The sequence below is a fragment of the Sinohyriopsis cumingii genome, chromosome 4 (genome assembly GCF_028554795.1).
Source record: "Sinohyriopsis cumingii isolate HCF-2022 chromosome 4, ASM2855479v2, whole genome shotgun sequence".
NCBI classification, from domain to species: domain Eukaryota; kingdom Metazoa; phylum Mollusca; class Bivalvia; order Unionida; family Unionidae; genus Sinohyriopsis; species Sinohyriopsis cumingii.
Window position 1 is genome coordinate 22,431,446 of NC_142964.1, and position 20,733 is coordinate 22,452,178.

Genomic DNA, 20,733 nt, shown 5'->3' on the forward strand with positions numbered 1-20,733 from the left:
GCGTCTCCAAAAACTTCTCTTCCAACGGTGACAACCTCCTCCTCTTTAGCTGAAGTAGGAGCTGCTCACAAGGTACCTGTAGTAAAAATCAAACTCCAAGAGAGATCGGGCATGTTACAGAGTTTACTGGATTTGTCCAAGCAATAAATGTCCCGATTTAGTCCGTTGCGAACTCCTCCACGACGCGTGATGTCTGTCATCAAGTAAGTCTTCAGGAGCACAAACATTTCTTTGCCTCAGGTCTTTTTTATACTGGTACGCGTCGCCACTGATTGTCTTTACGACCCAAAGATGTCCACCCCCAAAAGCAATCCCTCTTATAACCCCAAAAGAAATAAAAGGAAGTGACTGCCTCCTCGTTTAGTCAAACATGGGGACATGCTGTCCGTCCTGTCCAAGGCTTCTCCACCCATGCGTAAAAACACTCATTCAAACCGCCTCCAAAGACGTCATGGATACCGTATGCGAATATTATTTGAATGTCTTGTTAGGTACTATACCTTTGTCAAAACAACATAAAATAAAAGCTTAGCCAAACATCATCACGTTCTTAGCCAAATGGTCCATAGAAAATACCCATTCCTCAAAAGAAGAAGATGTTGGTACAACGCGGAGGGATTTTGCCACTGTTGTTAGGACCCTTGTTGAAAGGAGTATTGGGAACAATGCTGGGAGGACTCATGGGAACAAGATCAAAAGGGACCAAGAAGATAAAAGGGACCACTTGGAGTCCAAAGATCTCAGACGTGACTCTTGGAATCGAATGGATGGACTTTTAATGGTAGTTTCCTTAAACTTTGGGCGGACATCCACATATAGTAGCACACAATCTGAGCCCAAAGATCAACAACAATATGGATTTTTACAGGGCTTTTGGATGCCCGGTAGAATTGAACCAAATACTTAATTTGATCATTGTGTACTCCGATGTGGTGGAGTACAACATGGTGGGACACACCTCCGTGTCGTTACTGCGCGTCATTCCTTTCAAAGTGGTTTCTCCCACGAAAGCTGAGGAGGAAGGTGGAAACACATATCATGTTCGCCGCGTATTGGTACATTCTCACTATTTCCCTCTCAGTAAGTTGTATTTCGTCACTGTCAACATTGCCATAAAAGGAGAACTGGGACAAAGGAAATGTCACAGTGAAACTACATTTTTTTGAAAACACTTCTCTAACGAGTTGTATGTCATGTATCCAGTGTACCGAGGCGTCGCTGGACAGCGAGGACATGGTTTAGGAGATATGCTGAAATCAGCCTTTCGTTCGGTGGCCCCAGTGTAGAAACCGATGGTGACACGAGGACTACATGCTTTGAAAGATGCCACGTTGACGCACGGTAAAGAATTTCTCCAAAATGTCATCATCAACAAACAAAACCGTAAAGAAGCTTTCTTGAGAGCAGGCAAAAATGTCTTGCTGAAAACAGGCAAAGACATTTTGGACCAGCGAGAAACGCCTATAAATGCCTTGGACGCTACCGAATCAGACATTCCTGCTTCCCTGACGGCACAGCAAGAACAAGGCAGAAAGAGTCGAAGACGAAAACACCCCCTCAGAGACCTTCATGCTCATCAAGCTAGAAAGACTAAGAAAAGAAGAACCTTACGAGACATAGACGTTTTTATTATTAAATAACAGAGACAAACAAAATGATGCACCGAAAGTCTTGCGCCTGTTCCAAGTCGGAACTGGATTTATTTACCATGCCATCCACCATGATGAGGATGCAAGAATCCCAAGGGGTTGAATTTCATCCCGTTTCCTTTGGCAACAACTCAGCCCCCATTGAATTTGAAATCAAAGGAATGCCCAAAGATTACATAGATCTGAATAGCAGTTACTTGTACTTGAAAGTGAAAGTTGTATACTCGGACAATACGGATCTAGATGGTGATGAGGTGCTAGCTCCCGTCAACAACTGTATGCATTCCTTGGTCAGCACAGCAGTAGCGTGGATACTTACCCTTATCGAGCGTACCTGGAAAATCTCTTGACGTACGGAATAGAGGCCAAAAACACTCAAAAACCCCAAGACAAAGATGAAAAGGACATAGTCATGAAGTCCAGATGGCAGAACAAGAACAACAAAGTGGGAAACGACATCAGTAACACTTTGAGCAGAACGACCGCCGAGTATCCGATACGAAGAATGCAAGTGAAAACTTTCACCATTCCCGCGAACCATTATTCCATGATTGAAAATCATCTGTTCCAAGGCCAGTTACCCAAGCGTTTAATCCTTGGTATGGTCGAGAATTCAGATTTCAGCGGTGCCTTTCATCACTCCAACGTGTCCAAAATCGAAGTGAGTCGAGATGGCAAGAACTTGTGTACCAGACCCTTCGAACCTAAGTTTGGTGACAAGAAAAATTACTTGAGATCGTACTTGTCCCTGTTCGAAGCTACCGGACAGTTATGAATCAACATCAGTCACGGTATTACGTACGAGGATTATGCAGGAGGCTATGCTGTGTGGGCTTTTGATTTCACTCCTGACCAAGGCAGCGACGAGAGATATTTCCACCCCATAAAATCCAGATTGCTGTGTAACTTCATTTTCAAGAAAAACTGGAAGAGAAAGCGAACTTAATCATGTATGCCCAATTCGATAAAACAACAGTTTGAGAGAAGTCATTTTAAACTATTAGAAGATATGGAAGACTGTAATCCCTCTTTGAATGGTTGAGAATCTATGGAAATGGAATGGGAGGATACCGTGGAAGAAGAACCCCAAGACAAAGATGAAAAGTACATAGTCATGAAGTCCAGATGGCAGAACAAGAACAACATTTAGTCTCCTGTTTTGCCAAACACCTGGTAGAAAAAATTACGGAATTGATCAAGAAAGATTGCTATAGATGTCAAAACGATCATCCCAGTCAAATTCAACACGATAAATGTCTGATGCTAAGTCAAGAAGAAAAATTGCACGAGTATCTGGACGAAGCTTGGAGTCTCATCTCGGAAGAAGATGTGTTTCTTCAGTGGTATAAAGACGTGCGTGATCATTCCTCCCCTCCATTAATGACTCTAGAGATTCATTACATCGAAGCTCTCTTGGCTCAGAGTGCAGAGACGAAGCGAAGAAACGGTTACTTGTCAGATATTTTCAAGCAAAAAGTCAGGATTTAATTGACAACTTATGATTACCTTGAAAAAAAAACACAAAAAGAACACAAAAATGGATACATGGGAACTTTATTACCTTTTAAACCACAGTTCGCACACTGCTTCCTGGAATCATGTCGTGTGTGCTAAAGATGAACTGCCTCATCGCAAACCTCAAGTCCATCAAGCTTATGTCATCAACATGGACGGCAGTCATCTCCGAGGAACCCATTGGGTAGACGTCTACTTTCCTAAAGAAGGTTGTGTGGAGTATTTTGATTCGTATGGATTGCCACCTTTGGAAGACGACATCATTGATTTTATGAGAAGAAATGACCAGACGACACGATTCAATAATGTGAAATTAAAAGACAAAGATTCCATGGTGTGTGGACAATATTGTGTGTATTTTCTTCATCAACGCAGTCTTGGATATTCTTTAGAACATTTAGTGACTTATTTCGATAGTCACTCGTCTAGAAACAAATGACAAAGTAGATCGATGGTTTTGTGACCATTATGGTTATTTTTTGTCTTTGGCTAGGAAATGTAGCGTACATCAATGGCCAAATGACTTTCATCAGTTGAAGCCTAGCTTCATTCACAACGTTGTCATCCGTGTCCAAAATAGTTTGTTATTTGAAAATTGTTTGTTGGTTTATTTGATTGTTTGAAGAAAAGAATTATGGTTAATTGTTAATTGTTGGATGTTATTTAATTCAATAAAAATGTTGCGGTTTGAGAAAATGCGTCTGTCGTTTGTTTGAAATTTTTGTCATGATATATGCTCTTTGACTTCTCTCTATCCCTCACCCTCACATCAAACTATCCTAGAGTTCCGACTCTAAACATTGTAGAGATGTTTTCTATCGCGTCCGCGCTTGAACCATATAAAGCGAGTCAGTCTCTAGTATGACCATTTTTGACTCATCCTCCTATGAAGATGTGCTCAAGACTAGCCAAGCTGAACGAAGCTTACGTGAATTTACATCGTGTCAGTCAAAACCTGATACCTAAGCTTGAAGATATAGAGAATGTCAGAATGTTGAAAGTGACTGAAGACTTGACAGAAGAGCTCTTCAGAGAGAAAATCAATAAGGAGAAAGAAGAATGGACGGAGAAGTACAGACTTCAGAAGCAGAGAGAGCAGACAGAACAACAGCAGCAGGAATCAGACTGCCGCCAGACGGGGACACAATCTTAGACAATAAAAGATTGCCAGAACTCCTCGACCACAAAACAGCCCTTTTCAGCTACCCCAATACTCGAGAAAACAGACAAAAATTCAATTGCCAATGGTGTGTTAGTAAGAAAAAGCCCTTCTCATTTCTACCCAAATCTCTAGAAAAGATACTTTTCAAGTTGCCAATTGGTATGTGTGTGGAGTAGTGTGATTATGAACACTGACTCCTTTACTGGTGTGATTGTGTGTGTGTGTAAGAGCTCGCGTACGTTTGTGTGGATAGCAGAGTGTGTGTTTGCGTAAGTGCGCATAAGTTTGTGCGAATAATACATTTTTGGGGTTTGTAAGCGTTCGCGTACGTTTGTGTGGATAGTAGATATTGTGGTTTTTGATAGTATAATTTGAGTTTTGTTTCTTTCTCCTTCCCGTGTGTGCACAGTATAGCTATGGTTTTTGATAGTATAATTTGGGTTTGTTGTTTTGTCTCCTTCTCGTGTGTGGATAGTATTTTTTTTTTCTCTTCTCCTTTTCCCGTGTGTGGAAGGTATATCTATGGTTTTTAATAGTATAATTTGGGTTTTGTTTTTGTTTACTCTTTCTCGTTTGTGGATAGTATATTTGTGGTTAGTTTTTTCTTCTTCCCTGTGTGGATAGTAGATAATATATAAAGTGAGTATAAGTGATGTTTTCTTTCACGTCCGTGCTTGATAAATATAAAGTCAAAGCGTTCGACGTTCACGCCATTCTACGTTGATAAAACGAAGATGACAATAGAGTTATTCAACGAATTGAAGGACTGTTGGTAGTAGATCATGGACACAGCCTATCTGGTGGAAAGGCTTGAGAATGAATGGAAGTATCCAGGTAGCCTAGACCTTGTCATTAGCCTGAACGTAGCCAGGGATCTGGTACAAGGTATGACAGAGAAGGAAATATATAAGTTAAGAGGTTTCATTCAACCTCCATATCTAAGAGAGGGAACCTTGAAGGAGGCACTTGATGGTGTTATCAAAGTAAGGTGCTTTCTAGAAGACACATTGCATTGGACAGAGTGGTCATTCGTGAAGTGGGGTCTTGATCAATTAAAGAAAGGAGAAGAAATAATGAGAAAAGTGCTGAAAGAAGAGGTGAAGAAGATACAAGACAGCTGGGCTAAAGAAAGAAAGAACAAAGAAAACAGAAAGACAAAAGAGGAGTTTGAAAAAGCAAATGAAAACCGGATGAAGATACAGGAAAAATTTCGATTGAGGGAACGTCCAGACTAGATTCTAGAGACAGAAAAGAAGAATGGAATTATTGAGAAAGTGAGGAGATGATGGAAGAAATGGAGAAAATAGAAGAAGAAGAACCTAAAAGGCCCTTTTTAGGGCCACTCATATGCCTCGAAAAGATTTGCTTTCTTGCCTTTTTTTGTCGGTTGTATAGTTGTTTGTATTTGTATGCTGTATGTTGTATGTGTTATCTATGTCTATGTCCCGCCAAGCGTTTTAGGTTTTTTCTCGTTCTTTGGTCCGATTGAGGTCAGCTCCTTGAACATTGTTACCAGTCTTCAGTACCGCGACGTCACCTCACCTGTTCCATTCCTATTGTCCCTTTATTAATGCTAAGTCCCATTGTCCCTGTCCAGGCCCACAACCTTTTTGACTTGATTTACCATTGTCCCTATAAATCTTGTCCCTGAACAGGCCCACGACCTTTTTGACTTGATTTACCCTTGTCCCCATTTCGCTCGCTATTACTACTAGAAACCCAAAAAGAAAACAATCAACTTACCGACTTGCATATGTGATTGTGAACAACAACAAAAAATCGTAGAACTACATTTTGTGGCGGACGCACTCACAGGAATTTGAGGAGTTCATTCACTCGGTCAATATACAATTACCAGGAGCATATCGTAACTCCATTCAAAGTGCAAATATGTGTATTTGTATGTGATATAAATAAAATATATGTATAGTATGTACGCTGTATCAATGATATACCACTCTTTGTATAACTTTTTCATTAAATGGAAACTCGGCAAAACTCGTTTCCTTTTAATGAAAAATGTGTGCGTGTATATATATATATATATATATATATATATATATATATATATATATATATATATATATATATATATATATATATATATATATATATATATATATTAATTTATTTATTTATTTTCCAGGCCCGGCCCTAGAATGTACGGGGCCCAAGGCAGCAAGCAATGGGCGGGGCCCCCAAGCAAAGAGAAATGAATTGCGGAGTTGATTTCCAAAAAGCGAGGGGCCCAAGGCGGTTGCCTCGTTCGCCTTGCCCTAGGTCAGGGTCTGTATATTTCTGTACAAATTGTCAACACTTCCGTTTCAAAGATATTTGTGATTTTGGTGTAAATTAAATATACTTTGTGACTTCCATAAAGTGTTATATCAATTTAAAATCTTGGAAATAAATCATATATAACAGACCTTCTAGATTCAAAGTGACCTAGATATTTTTTCTCCACTTGTTTGTGCACTAGATCAAATAACTCATTCTGAGTAAATGAAGAGTTGATTTGTTAAGGTTTTTTTTAGCTGCTATCAATACTTCACTCTTTGGAGGTGTAGTCATAAGAGAAAACACATTTACATATTCCTGACCGACCAGTTGATTCAACAGTAATCGGATCGCACTACAAACATTAAATTTCATAATCCTGATCTAGCAGTGAAGGCGGACTTACAATGCAGTAGCGGACTTAGCGAGATCCGAAATGTGCGATCGCACCGGCCCGCAACCTGAGATTGGGGGGGGGGGGGGGAGACGAAGAAACGTTATTTTATTTTTACTAAATCTGCCTTTTATATTAAATGGTTCTCTGTTTTATGTTCAAAGGAGAGATGGTTCTTTCGCAAATAAAATAAACATATATTTCACATAATTTCTTTAGTGATATAGAAAATAGATTTGGAGGCCCATTGTCCCCATTTCACACCGGGCCCGGACAGATCTTAAACCTGCGCTGTACTATGGTAATATTTTTCTTATGTACCTATCGATTCTTCTGATAAATACAAAATTCCCAAAAGGTAACTGAAACATTTCAACATTTCTGATACGAACCTCGTCTTAAGGCCTAAACTGAATTTCAATTTTTTTTAAAACATCCAATATGCTCATGAATATCAGTTTAATGAATGGAGTGTATATAATACAGTAACTCAATTTTGCTATTGATAACATAGGTCTTTGACACATTGGTGCTGCAGACCCATATACGTGATTTACATCTATTATGCATTGATAACATTTGCATTACGGAAGATATCACCAGCTGAATGACTAGGGCAGTTTCTATCGGATGGCTGGCTGATAGCGTTTGAACTGTTTCTGGCGGGACATTGTGAGAGGTATCGATAGAGGCATGACATTGGAATGACAGCACTATTTTCAGTTATTTACAGCGAGAGTGAACAAAAAATGTTGAAACTTGCTGATACATTTTTGTTAAAGATAATGCTACTTATTTCCATTTATATGTCATGTTAGGCCGCGGTCACCGTTATTCACGCTAGTTCAGGTGTAACCAGGAAACTTTAAGGGTAAAATTGTTCCTGCCTTGTTTTAGAGCATGGTCTTATTTATATATGCATCGTATGTATTAATGTCATAACAATAATTTGGGTACAAGTCAAATAGTTAATTACATTTCTAAATACTAATATCATATGAATTGGTTCATAAAGGTGTGTGTGGCGGGGGGAGACGTACTAAATTTCAAATAAACATCACGTGATCCAACGAAGCCATGAGTTTTTGTAAAAGGTTAAACTGACTTATTTCCTACTTTGCTAGAACTGGAACAATTGACCTGTTTACTGCAGTGTGATTTAGAGATACCAAGCTTTGTAGTGCAATTTTTAAACTACTGAGTGTTAGCTTGGAAAATAAAAGGATTATAACGTGAAACCATTCATTCCTAACAGTACTATTGGTTATTGACAGTACATTGGTCTACTGACATTACTGGTCTTTGGAAGAGGGAGAGCTTGAATAATTTTTTAAAATTAATATCGTTTGTTGGAATTACTCTAATTTTCATTCAAAGATATTTTAATTAATAGCTGTACGAGATTACCGTGAATTCATTTAAAGACATTTGGATTTAGTTATTCTTCTGTATTATTCGTACATCAGTACAATAGTCATCATTCGGAATACCTTTGGAATTTATTCGGATTACTCAGAACTATTGGAGTTGAAAACCCTAAGGAGTTTAAGAACTCACTTTCCATACCGTAATTTAAAAAAAATATATTTTAAAATATACAAATCTTGTTGGTTATCGCTTTTTCTTATTACGTAGTTTAAGACCCTAGATTCCTAACAATGGTAATACGGAATCAGAAAATGACAGTATTCTTTCCCTACCTTTGGAATTTAACAGTACAGTTCTGGCTCATTCGTGGGTAGCAAATTGATAAGCATGTGATAAATGATTTTATTTTCTTGTTGTTCTTTTATTAATTGCCTCCTGTTAAATCCGACATCATTTGCTGAAAGTACAATATTTAAGACTGAAGTACAACTGATTTCACTTTTAAAGCAATGAACAAAAGAACTTAAATAGCGACAACACCACCCATGAAATAATGCATTCTTTTCAACTTAGTAAAGTTGTACCGTGTCTTCTTTCAACTTGGCATTGAAAAATGCTGAAACATATATAAAGGAAAGGGTGTAACAAAAACTGTTTTAGTCGTTACAATATGTATGACAATTAAAACAAACTTGTTCTGTCTATAGCAATTTTTATGAGCGGTTTAGTATGAGTTGAGTAGAAACAAGTGAAAGTAGTGCTCCATGAGAAAGCAATGCTAATTGCTATGTTGGCAACATTTAAAAGTTGAATATGTATTGGCTAATATATTTTGGTATTTATGGAGGGGAGTCTGTTTGCATTTAGATGTATACAAAACAGCGAGTCTAAATGAGCTCAGGTTGTGCGCAGAGTACAATTGTGCTTCGCATTCATGCAAATTATCATTCACGGTTCATAAACATTTAAAAGCAAAACATAGGAACCCCTACAATCAGTTGTAGCAAAACAAATAATTATTTGGTTATTTTATCTTACATGTTGTTTCTTTTTATGTCGTGTTGAAATCGGATTTTTGCCGCACATTAAGTTTACCACGTGTCATTTGAACATCCAAGTTTCGAATTGCTTTTGTAGATTTGACAGTTGGACCATTATCCTCGTAATACTTATTCTCTACACACTTTCTACTAATATTGTCTTTTTTTATCTATACATTCCTATCGAATTTTCACACATTATTTGTCAGCCATTTTGAATACAGTTCTTTGCTAACTATCTATATATCCTTTATCGTGATATTAAATGCATAGGTGTCAAAAGTGATCGATGGTTTTGTAGGTGAAATTTCAGTGTAATAATAAAGTTTGTCTCGTTAGAACAAATTGTCATCTATTACTGGCCATATTTGATTTATACATGGAGAAAGAATTATATTTTTGTAAATTATATAAAAATGATTGCTGCAGTTGTATGTATGTGTGTATGTCACCTATTTCGAAGAATCTATTACTTTAAGATAAGAGTCATCTAGTGTTGCTCTGGGATAGACCAAAGCAGTATTATAGCTATGTCTGTACTCAAAGTCAATATTACAATTCAAAATATTAACGTGAAACTGACTTTACTTCCATCCATTCATTCTTCCTTTAGTTATAACTGTTGTCATGTTCTATTCACATGTAACCGTATAGGCTGATCCATATTTCCTTTCTAGCTTATTTCAACCAGAGTTAGGTCTATTGATCTATAAGGAGTGCTATTATAACCATTACTCAGTTCATTTCAAACGTCAGCAAATATTCTGGATTCATTTTCAGCGATATTTTTACACATTCTAATCTTCAGGGTCCTGTTAAAACTTTCGACACTAAACATTGATGTGTTTGTATTTTTTCACAGAGTATGTTGATTAGTATTGAATATTTTCCTTACCCAGGAAATCCTTAACTTTTTTTTATTCCAACTACTTTTCTTCATTGAACTGTATCTTTAAATGCTTTTCCTCTTTCAAGATTAGGAAGAAAACATCGTGTATGTCATATCTCAATTTACTCTCTACATTTTATAGTAGCCCAAATGTATTTTTCGAAAATATTCATCACTGTCGAACCGAATTTGATTCCATCATTGTAATTATCATATGCCAGCATATCGGTTAAATCGGCATGCCACTGATATTTCATACGGTTAACGTTTAACGTAGACCCTTCTATATGAATCGGGGGGGGGGGGGTTTGCTTGAGCAGTTTGCATTTATTATGTTAAATTAGCATTCCTATAATTAATTGTATTGTATTTTTGCCTAATTTAACTCCTGTCACAATTGATTGATATTTATGTAGGCTATGGGACTGTCATCATCGTAGTAAAGATGTCTTAAATATTCTTTTTTGTCAATCATTTCAGACAGTATAAAAATTGTTGTTGTTTTGGAGTTTGACGCCACTTCTCAGCGCAAGACAGACAATATATGGCGGCCAGTAACTAAGAACAGACCCACGGGAAGTTATTGGCAGCTTTCTCACAAACCACCATTTACCAAGACCGAGACTCATACTCGCTCGAACAGAGGTGAGATGGCAATGATTGGTTAAGGCAAGCAATTTAGACAACTCGGCCAGCGGAGACCCCGACGGTATAAAAGCATGCTGAGAATACTTTACACTTGATAAACTGTCTTTAGGTGTTATCAGCAAGCCATCAGGACGACTGAGTATAAGAGGCATTTTTATAAAAAATGTTTGCAATTCGCAACGATTCTTCTATTCTATCAATTGAATTAATGGTTCCAGTGTTATGCATACTTAATTTATATTGTGAGCTTACATTTTGCCCATGACTTAGTTGTAAACGGCATGTTTACGTAGTAAGAGTTCAAGATCAGTCTTGTTTACGGTTACACTATTACACTAGTTTTTTTCATTGGAGATCTTCACATTCTATTATGCTAGAGGTCAAGTGAAAATGCGTATAAATAGGGGTTTGAGAAACAAATAATTCATTCCTGTTTTAAATCGGTCTGTCGGATATAATTCGATTGGAACTATTTATTTTAAATATTCATCTGAGTTACTCAAGTGCTAGATTAACACACTATTTTGGATTTTTGTGAACTCATTGAAAAATATTATGGATTGCATCACTGTGTTACATCTGGACATTCAAGCCTATTGGAATTCATTCGAAACATTCTATATTTTTTTACTTGTGATAGGACATGTAGGATGGTTTCACTTCTGTCTGTTACATATTCGTAACACCAGATTTAAGTCAATTTTTCCATCCTTGTGGTTGACTTTGCAACCGGTGATTCATGTACTGAGCCACCATGTGCTTCTTTTAATCAACGTTTTGCTACCCCTCTGAACTCTGTTGAATTCAGTGTGCCAGTATTCATGGCACGTCAAACATTCCAATTATTACCGCCCCATCACGGCAGAGTTAGGGCATATTGTTCAACCCTTGTCCGTTTGTCGGTCTGTCCCAAGTATGAGTTTGGTTCAGTTATCAGGCCCTGTTGTAGGGCATACGTGTAAACACATTTTAAGTTTGTATTGTTTTTCAAGTATGCAATGGTGTATAATCACGCTCATGTATGTGGTTTTCTTACAAATATCACACAACTCCCAAATATTGCATAAGACAGGATCCTCGACTATCAGGAAATGATTGCGTCAGGATTTGTACGTATGAAAGTGCAAGCAGGGATGTATGTTGGGTTGTTGGAAAAAAGTGCGAGGGTTAATAGTTCAAGTTGTCGTGTGATTATATGTTGATGCTGACATCTGGATTCGCAAGCGTTGTACCGGAAGACATTCAACAGCTAAGAACGTTCTTCAATAACCATTGACTTAATCCAAATTATCATTTATATGCACGAAAATAATGTCAACGTGTGGGATTTAATGGGAAATTGGTGTCTACCTTATTATAACCGTGGTCTACGTGTTACATAACACTGACTGGTATATTTATCTTTACGTTCAAAAACATTACATTTATTACTCAAAAACGTTATTTTCTTATTTCATTTTCTACTTATTTGTATCCTCTTCACGCAGATGCAACAAACTCATTCTTTGATGATTTCTTGCCAACGTAGGGTCTTTTCATCTTTTTTTCTGTTACCCAGTTTAACAACAAACACATGCCGTTTTCTTGGACCGCGGTTTTGTACTAGTTTTAAAGGAACTTTTTACCACATAATTATGATAAAATACAACACACGATTTTTGTTTAGTATTGTCTGCTTCAGCATACCATTTTTTGCAATAAGCCAATCATGTATTCAGTTTAAATTTTCAAGACTTACTTTAAATCAAATATTATTTTTCTTTGGCTCGTTTTCTTCTTCTGGTGCTTCTTTTTCTTCATAGAGAGTAGCGTGACATTCTTTCGTTGAATATTCATGTCGCTTAGCACAGTAACTTGACGCGTTAGCTATATATATATATATAGCCTATCACAGGATCTGGACGCGTTAGGTTTGTATATAGCTTTTCACAGGAACAGGACACGTTAATGTACACGTTAATGTATGTATTTAGCTTATTACAGGAATTGGAAGCGTTAGGTATGTAGGTAGCTTATCACAAGGACTTGACACGTTAATGTATGTATTTAGATTATTACTGGTACTGGACGCGTTAGGTATGTAGAAAACTTGTCACAGGCATTTAAACGGCGATTTTTGTATGCAGTGAAAATAAAAACCATCAGTGTAATGGTTTATGTTTGTTTTTTTTTTCTGTACAAAAAGCCAAACTAATATTATATCATTATAATACTACATACATACATACATACATACATACATACATACATACATACATACTGACTAACTGACTAACTGACTGACTAATGTGTAGATAGATACAAAAACGAACATTATATATATATTTTATTACATCATATTTATGGCCAATCTGCTAGACTTCAGTTGGATTGTCTACATTGAGAAACTGGACTAGCTGCCCAACTGTATTCTTTAGATCGCTGCATCTGAAAATAGACACAAATATACAAAATTCTTCTCACTCCTCAAAGGACTTAAGCCTGCTATAAAAATCAAAGCTTTTGTTTGGTCCTCACACCACATCCAATCTCCTTAAATTTGCAATTTGATCTAGCTTTTGATCTATTTGCAGTAAGACAGACATAACCTTTAGCCACAGGAATATCGCTAGCAGGTTGTAAAGCCAAAAGCCAGTCAAACACTTGTTGCTTTTTGGAGATTGCTTATCCATCCCAATTCCAGTTACAGTGAGTTAGACCATTTCGGTATCCGACCGCTCCGGTGACCTAGTGGCTAGAACGTCCGTCTCAGATGCAGGAGGTCGCGGGTTCGAACTCCAGCCGAGTCATATCAAAGACTTAAAAATGGTACTAACAGCTGCCTCACTTGGCGCTCAGCATTGAAAGATTAGTGCTAAGACTGGTCAGCCTGGTGTCAGGATAATGTGACTGTTTTGGACATGATGTTACATACATGATGTTACATGTCTGCGGCATGATGTCCCAGTGCTAGATATCACTATACACTGTCACACTGCAGACATTATAGCGTTATGACTGAATTTTTTTTAAAGCTACGTTAAAATCTAAATCACACACACACACACACACACACCATTTTGGTAACCTACAAGTTAAATGTCTATCTGTTGCAAAATGAAAACGGAATAACAACTATTGAGTTTAAAAAGCGCAAAAGAAATAAAATATAAATATATTTAAGTTACCCTGGGCTCGCGAACGCGCGCGCGCGTGTGTGTGTGTGTGTATGTGTGTGACTTCCGTGCTTACCGTTAGTAACAAAGGAGAGACGATTTCCTGTAACTGCATGACTTCTATGGGCAGAGTTTCAAACCACCTTTAACAAAAAAGAAGCGGATGGAGTGATGTTAGCAGATAGAAAAGATTTGTAATAAATATCATTGTCATCGTCCTCGACTTAGAATTTAAGAAAGCAGAAACAGTAGTAGTCATTCTTGAACTAGTAGACGCAGCAGTATCTTCGCCAGTCAAAGGTTGTTGATCCAGTTTTGTTGCGCAAATACGTGGATGAAGTGTATCAACGACCATTGGTTATTTAAGATGCAACAGCAGTAGTACTAGTACTAATACTATTAGTAGTAATAATTGTTACAGTGGTAATAGTTGTATCGTAGCAACAGATGTGTAAACATTAGAACCAAATAGCAGTGTATATGTCATCATCAGCAGTAACAACGCATCCTTCAGCGCCACAAGGTTCACTGTATACGTCAGCCCCAGAAGTAGCAGTGTAAACATCAGCACCAGAAGCAGCAGTGTAAACATCAGCACCAGAAGTAGCAGTGCATAAGTTAGCGACATTTGTAGCATTGTAAACATCCGCACGAGAAGTAGCAGTGTAAAGATCAGCACCAGAAGTAGCAGTGTATGCGTCGGCGACATTAGTACCAATGTAAACAAATGCACCAGAAGTAGCAGTGGAAACATCAGCACCAGAAGTAGCAATGTAAACGTTAGCACAAGATGTAGCAGTGTATACGTCAGCGACATTAGTAGCAACGTAAACATTTGTACCAGAAGTAGCACCGTAAACAGCACCATAAGTAGCAGTGTAAAAATCAGCACCAGAAGTAGCAGTGTATACGTCAGCGACAGAAGTAGCAGTGTAAACATCAGCATCAGATATGGAAGTGTATATGACAGCTACAGAAGTATGTACTATGAATTACCATCTCTCCCAAACATGGTACATAGCATACGCAAACATCTCTGTGTTTCCAACGCATCTCAGAAAGCCGACATACAGGTTCAAACAGTCAAAGTTTCTTTTAGAATTTCCATTTTAGCTTAGTTGCAGTAATACTTTAAAAATTGCAAGACGTGGAAACATACTTTTTGAATGTGCTCTATTTGCTTCGTTGAGAAATATTTTTGATCTTGACAATGCATTTAGAGACTTTGTTTCTGTAAATTGTAGCAGTGGAAACAAGCTTAAATTGAGAGAATTTGGTTCTGTATATTATAACATTGGAAAATTAGCTTAAACTAAGAGGCTTTGGTGCTGTACATTGTAGGAGTGGAAACCTCAGCTTAAATTTAGAGACTTTGGTTCCGTACATTGTGGGAGTTTAAACCTCAACTTAAATTTAGAAACTTTGGTTCTGTACATTGTAGGAGTGGAAACCTCAGCTTAAATTTAGAGACATTGATTCCGTACATTGTGGGAGTTTAAACCTCAGCTTAAATTTAGACACTTTGGTTCTGTACATTGTAGGAGTGGAAACCTCAGCTTAAATTTAGAGACTTGGATTCCGTGCATTGTATGAGTGGAAACCTAGCTTCATTTTACAGGAAAAAAATTGCATGCAAGAGAATATTTTCAATACTCACGGCACTTGAACAAGATTCCTCAAATTTACACCAAGCTCAAATCTTCCATCTGGAATCTTCCTGTGATTAAAAGGTTGGAAGCATAAAACAAAACAAAGAATTATTCCATTGTATGTATCCATGCATTATTACGTATATTTCATTTGTGTTGTATGATGACTTTTGTACGTGTTAATATACTGTGTATATTTGATTTGGTATTGTATGTTGGCTTTTGTGCTTGATAATATGCTATGTATATAAAATTTGTTTTGTATTGTTGATGTACGTGATAATATGATGTGTATATTTTTATTTGGTATTGTATGTTGGCTTTTGTGCTTGATAATATGCTATGTATATATAATTTGTAATGTTAGCTTTTGTAAATGATAACATGCTGTGTATATTTAATTTGTGTTGTATGTTGGCCTTTGCACATGTCAATATGCTGTGTATATTAAATTTTTGGTGTATGTTCGTTTTTGTACATGATAATATGATGTGTATATTTGTGTTGTATGTTGTCCTTGTAAATGATAACATGCTGTGTATATTTAATTTGTGTTGTATGTTGGCCTTTGTACATGATAATATGTTATGTATATATAACTTTTGTGTTGCAACCAATACTTGTTACGTCCACAAGATTTCCAGAGGCTACTCCTTTGAGGAAAATTAACACAAAAACCATAGTTGAAGCAGACAAAGTGTTTTTAAACACTTTTTTTGTCCCTCCTGTCCAATCTGATTAAGGGCAACTCTTATATCTGGGAGTTTGCATCAAGTTGTGAACGAATTAGGCGTCCAGCAGTGTAAGTCTTCTGCCTAACTCCCTGAAAGTCAAGGGGTTTTAGAAATATTTATTCGAAGTTAGGAAAATATTATTCGGTCATATTGCTTTGATAAAGGAAAACATGGGACATGGGTGTTCATTTACTCTTGTTTGCAGTTAGGGATTCAGTCCATTAATCATTAGGCATCAGTCCTTTTGAACTAGTTTTTTAACATACAGTCAGTGCACCATTTAAATAATTTAAAAAGAAATTTGTTTCAACCGAAGTTAAGAGATTAATCTTCTTGATTATGTCTCTGATTTCAAATATATAAGATGTCATATGCTTGTGAAATAGCGAGAATTAATCTTCACACTACTCTGTGGAAAATGAAATTAAGGTATGTCAGAAATACAAAGCCTAGCCATAAAGTTTTGGCTGTAGTGCCCATAACTCAAAATCCTCTTCAGGCTAAGTACTATAGGTCCGTATCAAGTTGGAAAGAAAGTAAGTGACTTAAAGCATTAACACTCCTGGGAGGCGAAACAGAAACAACTTTGCCATATTAATATGTTAAAGGTGTATATTGATAGAAATATCCCTGTACATATTTCATCAAGTTTTGTTGTACATGTCTCATACTGTGGATTTAAGTGTGTGTGATTTGGATTTGTAACGTAGCTTTAACAATTTTACAGCCATATAGCTAAGATGTCTGCTGTGTGGCAGTTTATAGTGATTATCACTGGTGCATCATGCTGCAGACATGTAGCATCATGTCCCACTCAGTCACATTATCTTGACACCAGGCCGACCTGTCTCAACACTAACCTTTTAATGCTGAGCTCCAAGCGAAGCAGTAGTACTATTTTTTAGAAGTCTTTTAAATGACTTGGCAGGGGTTGAAACGAGACGGACGTTGTAACCACTAGGCCACCGGAGCGGCGTCTGTGGATTTAAGCGACGGCATGAAATCGGACTGTATTAATTTTGGTGTAATCAGTCTTGAGAATTCAGAAATATTGAACAATCTGGACCAGAGTATGAGCACTTGTTTTCAGATGGTCCAACACGAACAAATAGAATCTGTCATGATGTTCAAATAATAGATTCTACGTCTGTGAAGCAGCATCCCTTACAGAATTGATCATCGCAAGCTGGATCGTTTGAAGAAACAAAATGCAGTATTTGCATAAGAATGATTTCAAGGAACCAAGCAAACGTAACTGTACTACACCACATATATCTTTTGCCGAAACCATATAACACTTTCTGCAGGCGTACTGACTGTTAAGAAGTGTCACCAAAACAGAATTATTTCTAACGCCAAGAATCTAGTTTTGCTTTGACGAAATTGGAAATGCCAAATATGGCACCAAGTTTGACCTTTTGAAAGGATTATAACAATGTGCACTCACGGAAAGAGCGAGGAAATTTCGACATTCATAAATCAAGATAAATTTTATAAATATATAGTGATGTCATTGGGTAGAATCTGACCGCCTTCAGGTGGTTGCGGAATTTACCGACGGATTTTTCTACCAATTAAACGCTAATGCTAATACTAGCAATACTTTCGTCCCACGTGTCGATGAATATCAGCATCAGAGTGTTGTTGCCACGAACTCGTAAACACTAAAATATGATGATGTTAAGTATTAGTTTGAAATTTATAGTTTGAAGCACCCAGATGTACCTATGCCAATACGAGGTCAGCAAGGTGTTATAGCAATACCACGCGAAAACGACAAAGTATTGACGGCAGCGCCAGATGCAAAACCTCAACGGGATTATTTCTATAATGGCGAAGTAGCATCGACCATGTATCTACCCCAATTAAGTCCACTAAAGATTATTTTACATCAAAGTTGTCTGAATTGAAAAGAGAAAGAACTCGACTGTTCTTCAAGAAGGGTGTACTTGTTCGGGTGACGGTCAATTGGCAAAGACAATCGTTAGATGTAAAAAAGTGTGCTTTTGAATGAAAGGGGCCCTCGATTCCCAAAACACAACATGGCAGTAAATTTAAGTATTCCTTAGGTAGAGGTTCAAAGTCCCGGTAATTGGCTAGAAGTGCGTGTGCGTGTTGCACCTGGGCATGATGATGAGACCGGACAAAGTCTGTCAGTCATGCAGTTAAAATACACGTTTATATTATTAATTGAAAAACTGTGATGGTCCCTCAATCTTACCTGCGTGACAAAAGAGGCGGAATAACAGCTGTAAGATGAAATTACGAAGAGAACCGTGCTGATCGTGAATTATAATGCGCGTGTTTTGTTGTAGATGCCAATTGCGGTCTTGCTGTGGGGGTGGGGTATGGGGTGGGGTGGGTAGATTCTAGGACGGATGGCAGGGGAACAAAGGGGCAAATAAGTCAGAATCCCTACTTACATACTACTTTTACAGTGCCTTATGAAGGCATTTTCGATGGCTCAAGGACCGCACCACCTATGTTATCTGTTATGACACCTTGTGATGCTAATCATTTTGCTGGCCAGAGGATGCGGCCAGCGTGCTGGAGACCGCTGATCTAAGAGCTCTTTGACTTTGTGACGTTTCATCCCCAAGATGAATTTTTGACGGTCTAGAAATTATGTAACCTTAGAGCCTTAAAGTTAACATAACACTTTCTACACAACCAGTATGAAAGAAACAAGGTTAGTAATCATCTTTTGATTGGCTGAGCGGTAAATGTAAGCTCATTATCACGATTTTTAAGAGCTTTGTGCACATGTCCTTGGGTAGGAAACGCCATATATGTAAAAATGTAGGATAAAATATCTCAAGTTTCCCCATTTACTCTCACCTCAAACAGAGACCAAGAAAAATCTCCGCCTTCAGTGTTAAAATCCTTCTGTCAAACTCTGGTTCCAAAATCCTGTAATTAAGAACGTTCTGAAGCGTGTCGGGCTTGGACTGACCTTCGAAGGGCACTCTGTGGAATAAAGAATCACACTACTAGCAATGCCATAACAGGAAGAAACACTCACTTTCGCCTAAAGATAGATTTCGTGTATGTACTATGATTTTCTACAATGGTTCTGTTTCACAAGGCCTTGCTCATGAGAAAAATTTATGAAAAGCGGAAGCAAAAGACTAATATTACACCCAAGCCATTTGGAGGAGTTAATTGCGCGTAGATTCCATTTTCTTTATCAGTTTTGTATGGCACTCTTGTGGACGGTATTGGTTATAGTGCTATGGAAATATGGAAATTATTCAGTTTCTTATCACTTGGTACGAGTAAACGTTTTGTTTCCTCGATCGATAAACACGTTGCTTTATATATTAAATGAGATATATATCAAAAAATGCCTTCGGCTGATGAAGGCATTTCCATGTTTCCATAATGAACTCCTCACATCCCTGTGAGTGTGCCCGCCACAAAATGTAGTTCTACGATTTTTCTTCTTGTTCACAATGACATATGCAAATGATAAGTTGATTGTTTTCTTTTTCAGTTTCTATTTTTGTTCAAATTTATTAAATCAATATAAGACACGCTCATGATTTAAACAAGAAATATGGCTTTTATTAATAAAGTAGTGCCCTGTAAACACGGTTAGCATCTTGTACACTGAACCTGTACTGTCATGCATTCACGTACTGGCGTATGGAAAGTAGTGTGGAATAGAAACTAAGTGAAATGGCGAACCAACAAGAGATAATTAAAATATTTTAATATATTGACAGTTCATCTAAGTCATTAATTAACATTTCTAAAGACTATAAAACACACTCTCTCTCTCTCTCTCTCTCTCTCTCTCTCTCTCTCTCTCTCTCTCTCTCTCTCTCTCTCAGCAGCAGAAAGAGTGAACAGACCTTTTGCTGAAACGTCATTTTTGAAAAGTAGAGCTTTCCTACGAAAACAAAAAACAAAAAATAAGTTCAATAACGCCAAACCGAAGCCTCTAACTTACTGAGAGTTTCTCTAATTGTGTTAAAAATGTTGTTATTGTTACTTAACTTTGTCGTTCGTGTTTTGTTTTATTTAAATTTGTATGTGCGTTCGTTTACCCGCCGGACGTTTCATTGAGGTCGCACCTTCTCTGCTGCTATAAATGTGTTAGTAATTAAATCATTATTATATCAACGATGGAATCTTACACTAGTAGATTAACTAGAGGAAGATTAGAAGCAATTAGAAGATATCTTCCTGTTCGTGATGCTCTCAAACAAACACAACAGGAACGACAAGAAGCGTACCCAGCTGCATTTAGT

General features: G+C 37.4%; 1 protein-coding gene across 1 annotated transcript in view; it reads right to left on the reverse strand.

The window, feature by feature from the left end:
- Positions 1 to 13,296: 13,296 nt before the first annotated feature.
- Positions 13,297 to 20,733, reverse strand: part of LOC149800802 (serine/threonine-protein kinase 17A-like) — a 34,994-nt gene continuing 27,557 nt past the window's right edge. The window contains exons 7-9 of the mRNA XM_089956742.1: positions 19,319 to 19,447; positions 15,755 to 15,814; positions 13,297 to 13,369 (exon numbers count right to left, since the gene is read on the reverse strand). Coding sequence (XP_089812868.1) covers positions 13,297 to 13,369; positions 15,755 to 15,814; positions 19,319 to 19,447 — 262 coding nt within the window. The remainder of the gene's footprint in view (positions 13,370 to 15,754; positions 15,815 to 19,318; positions 19,448 to 20,733) is intronic.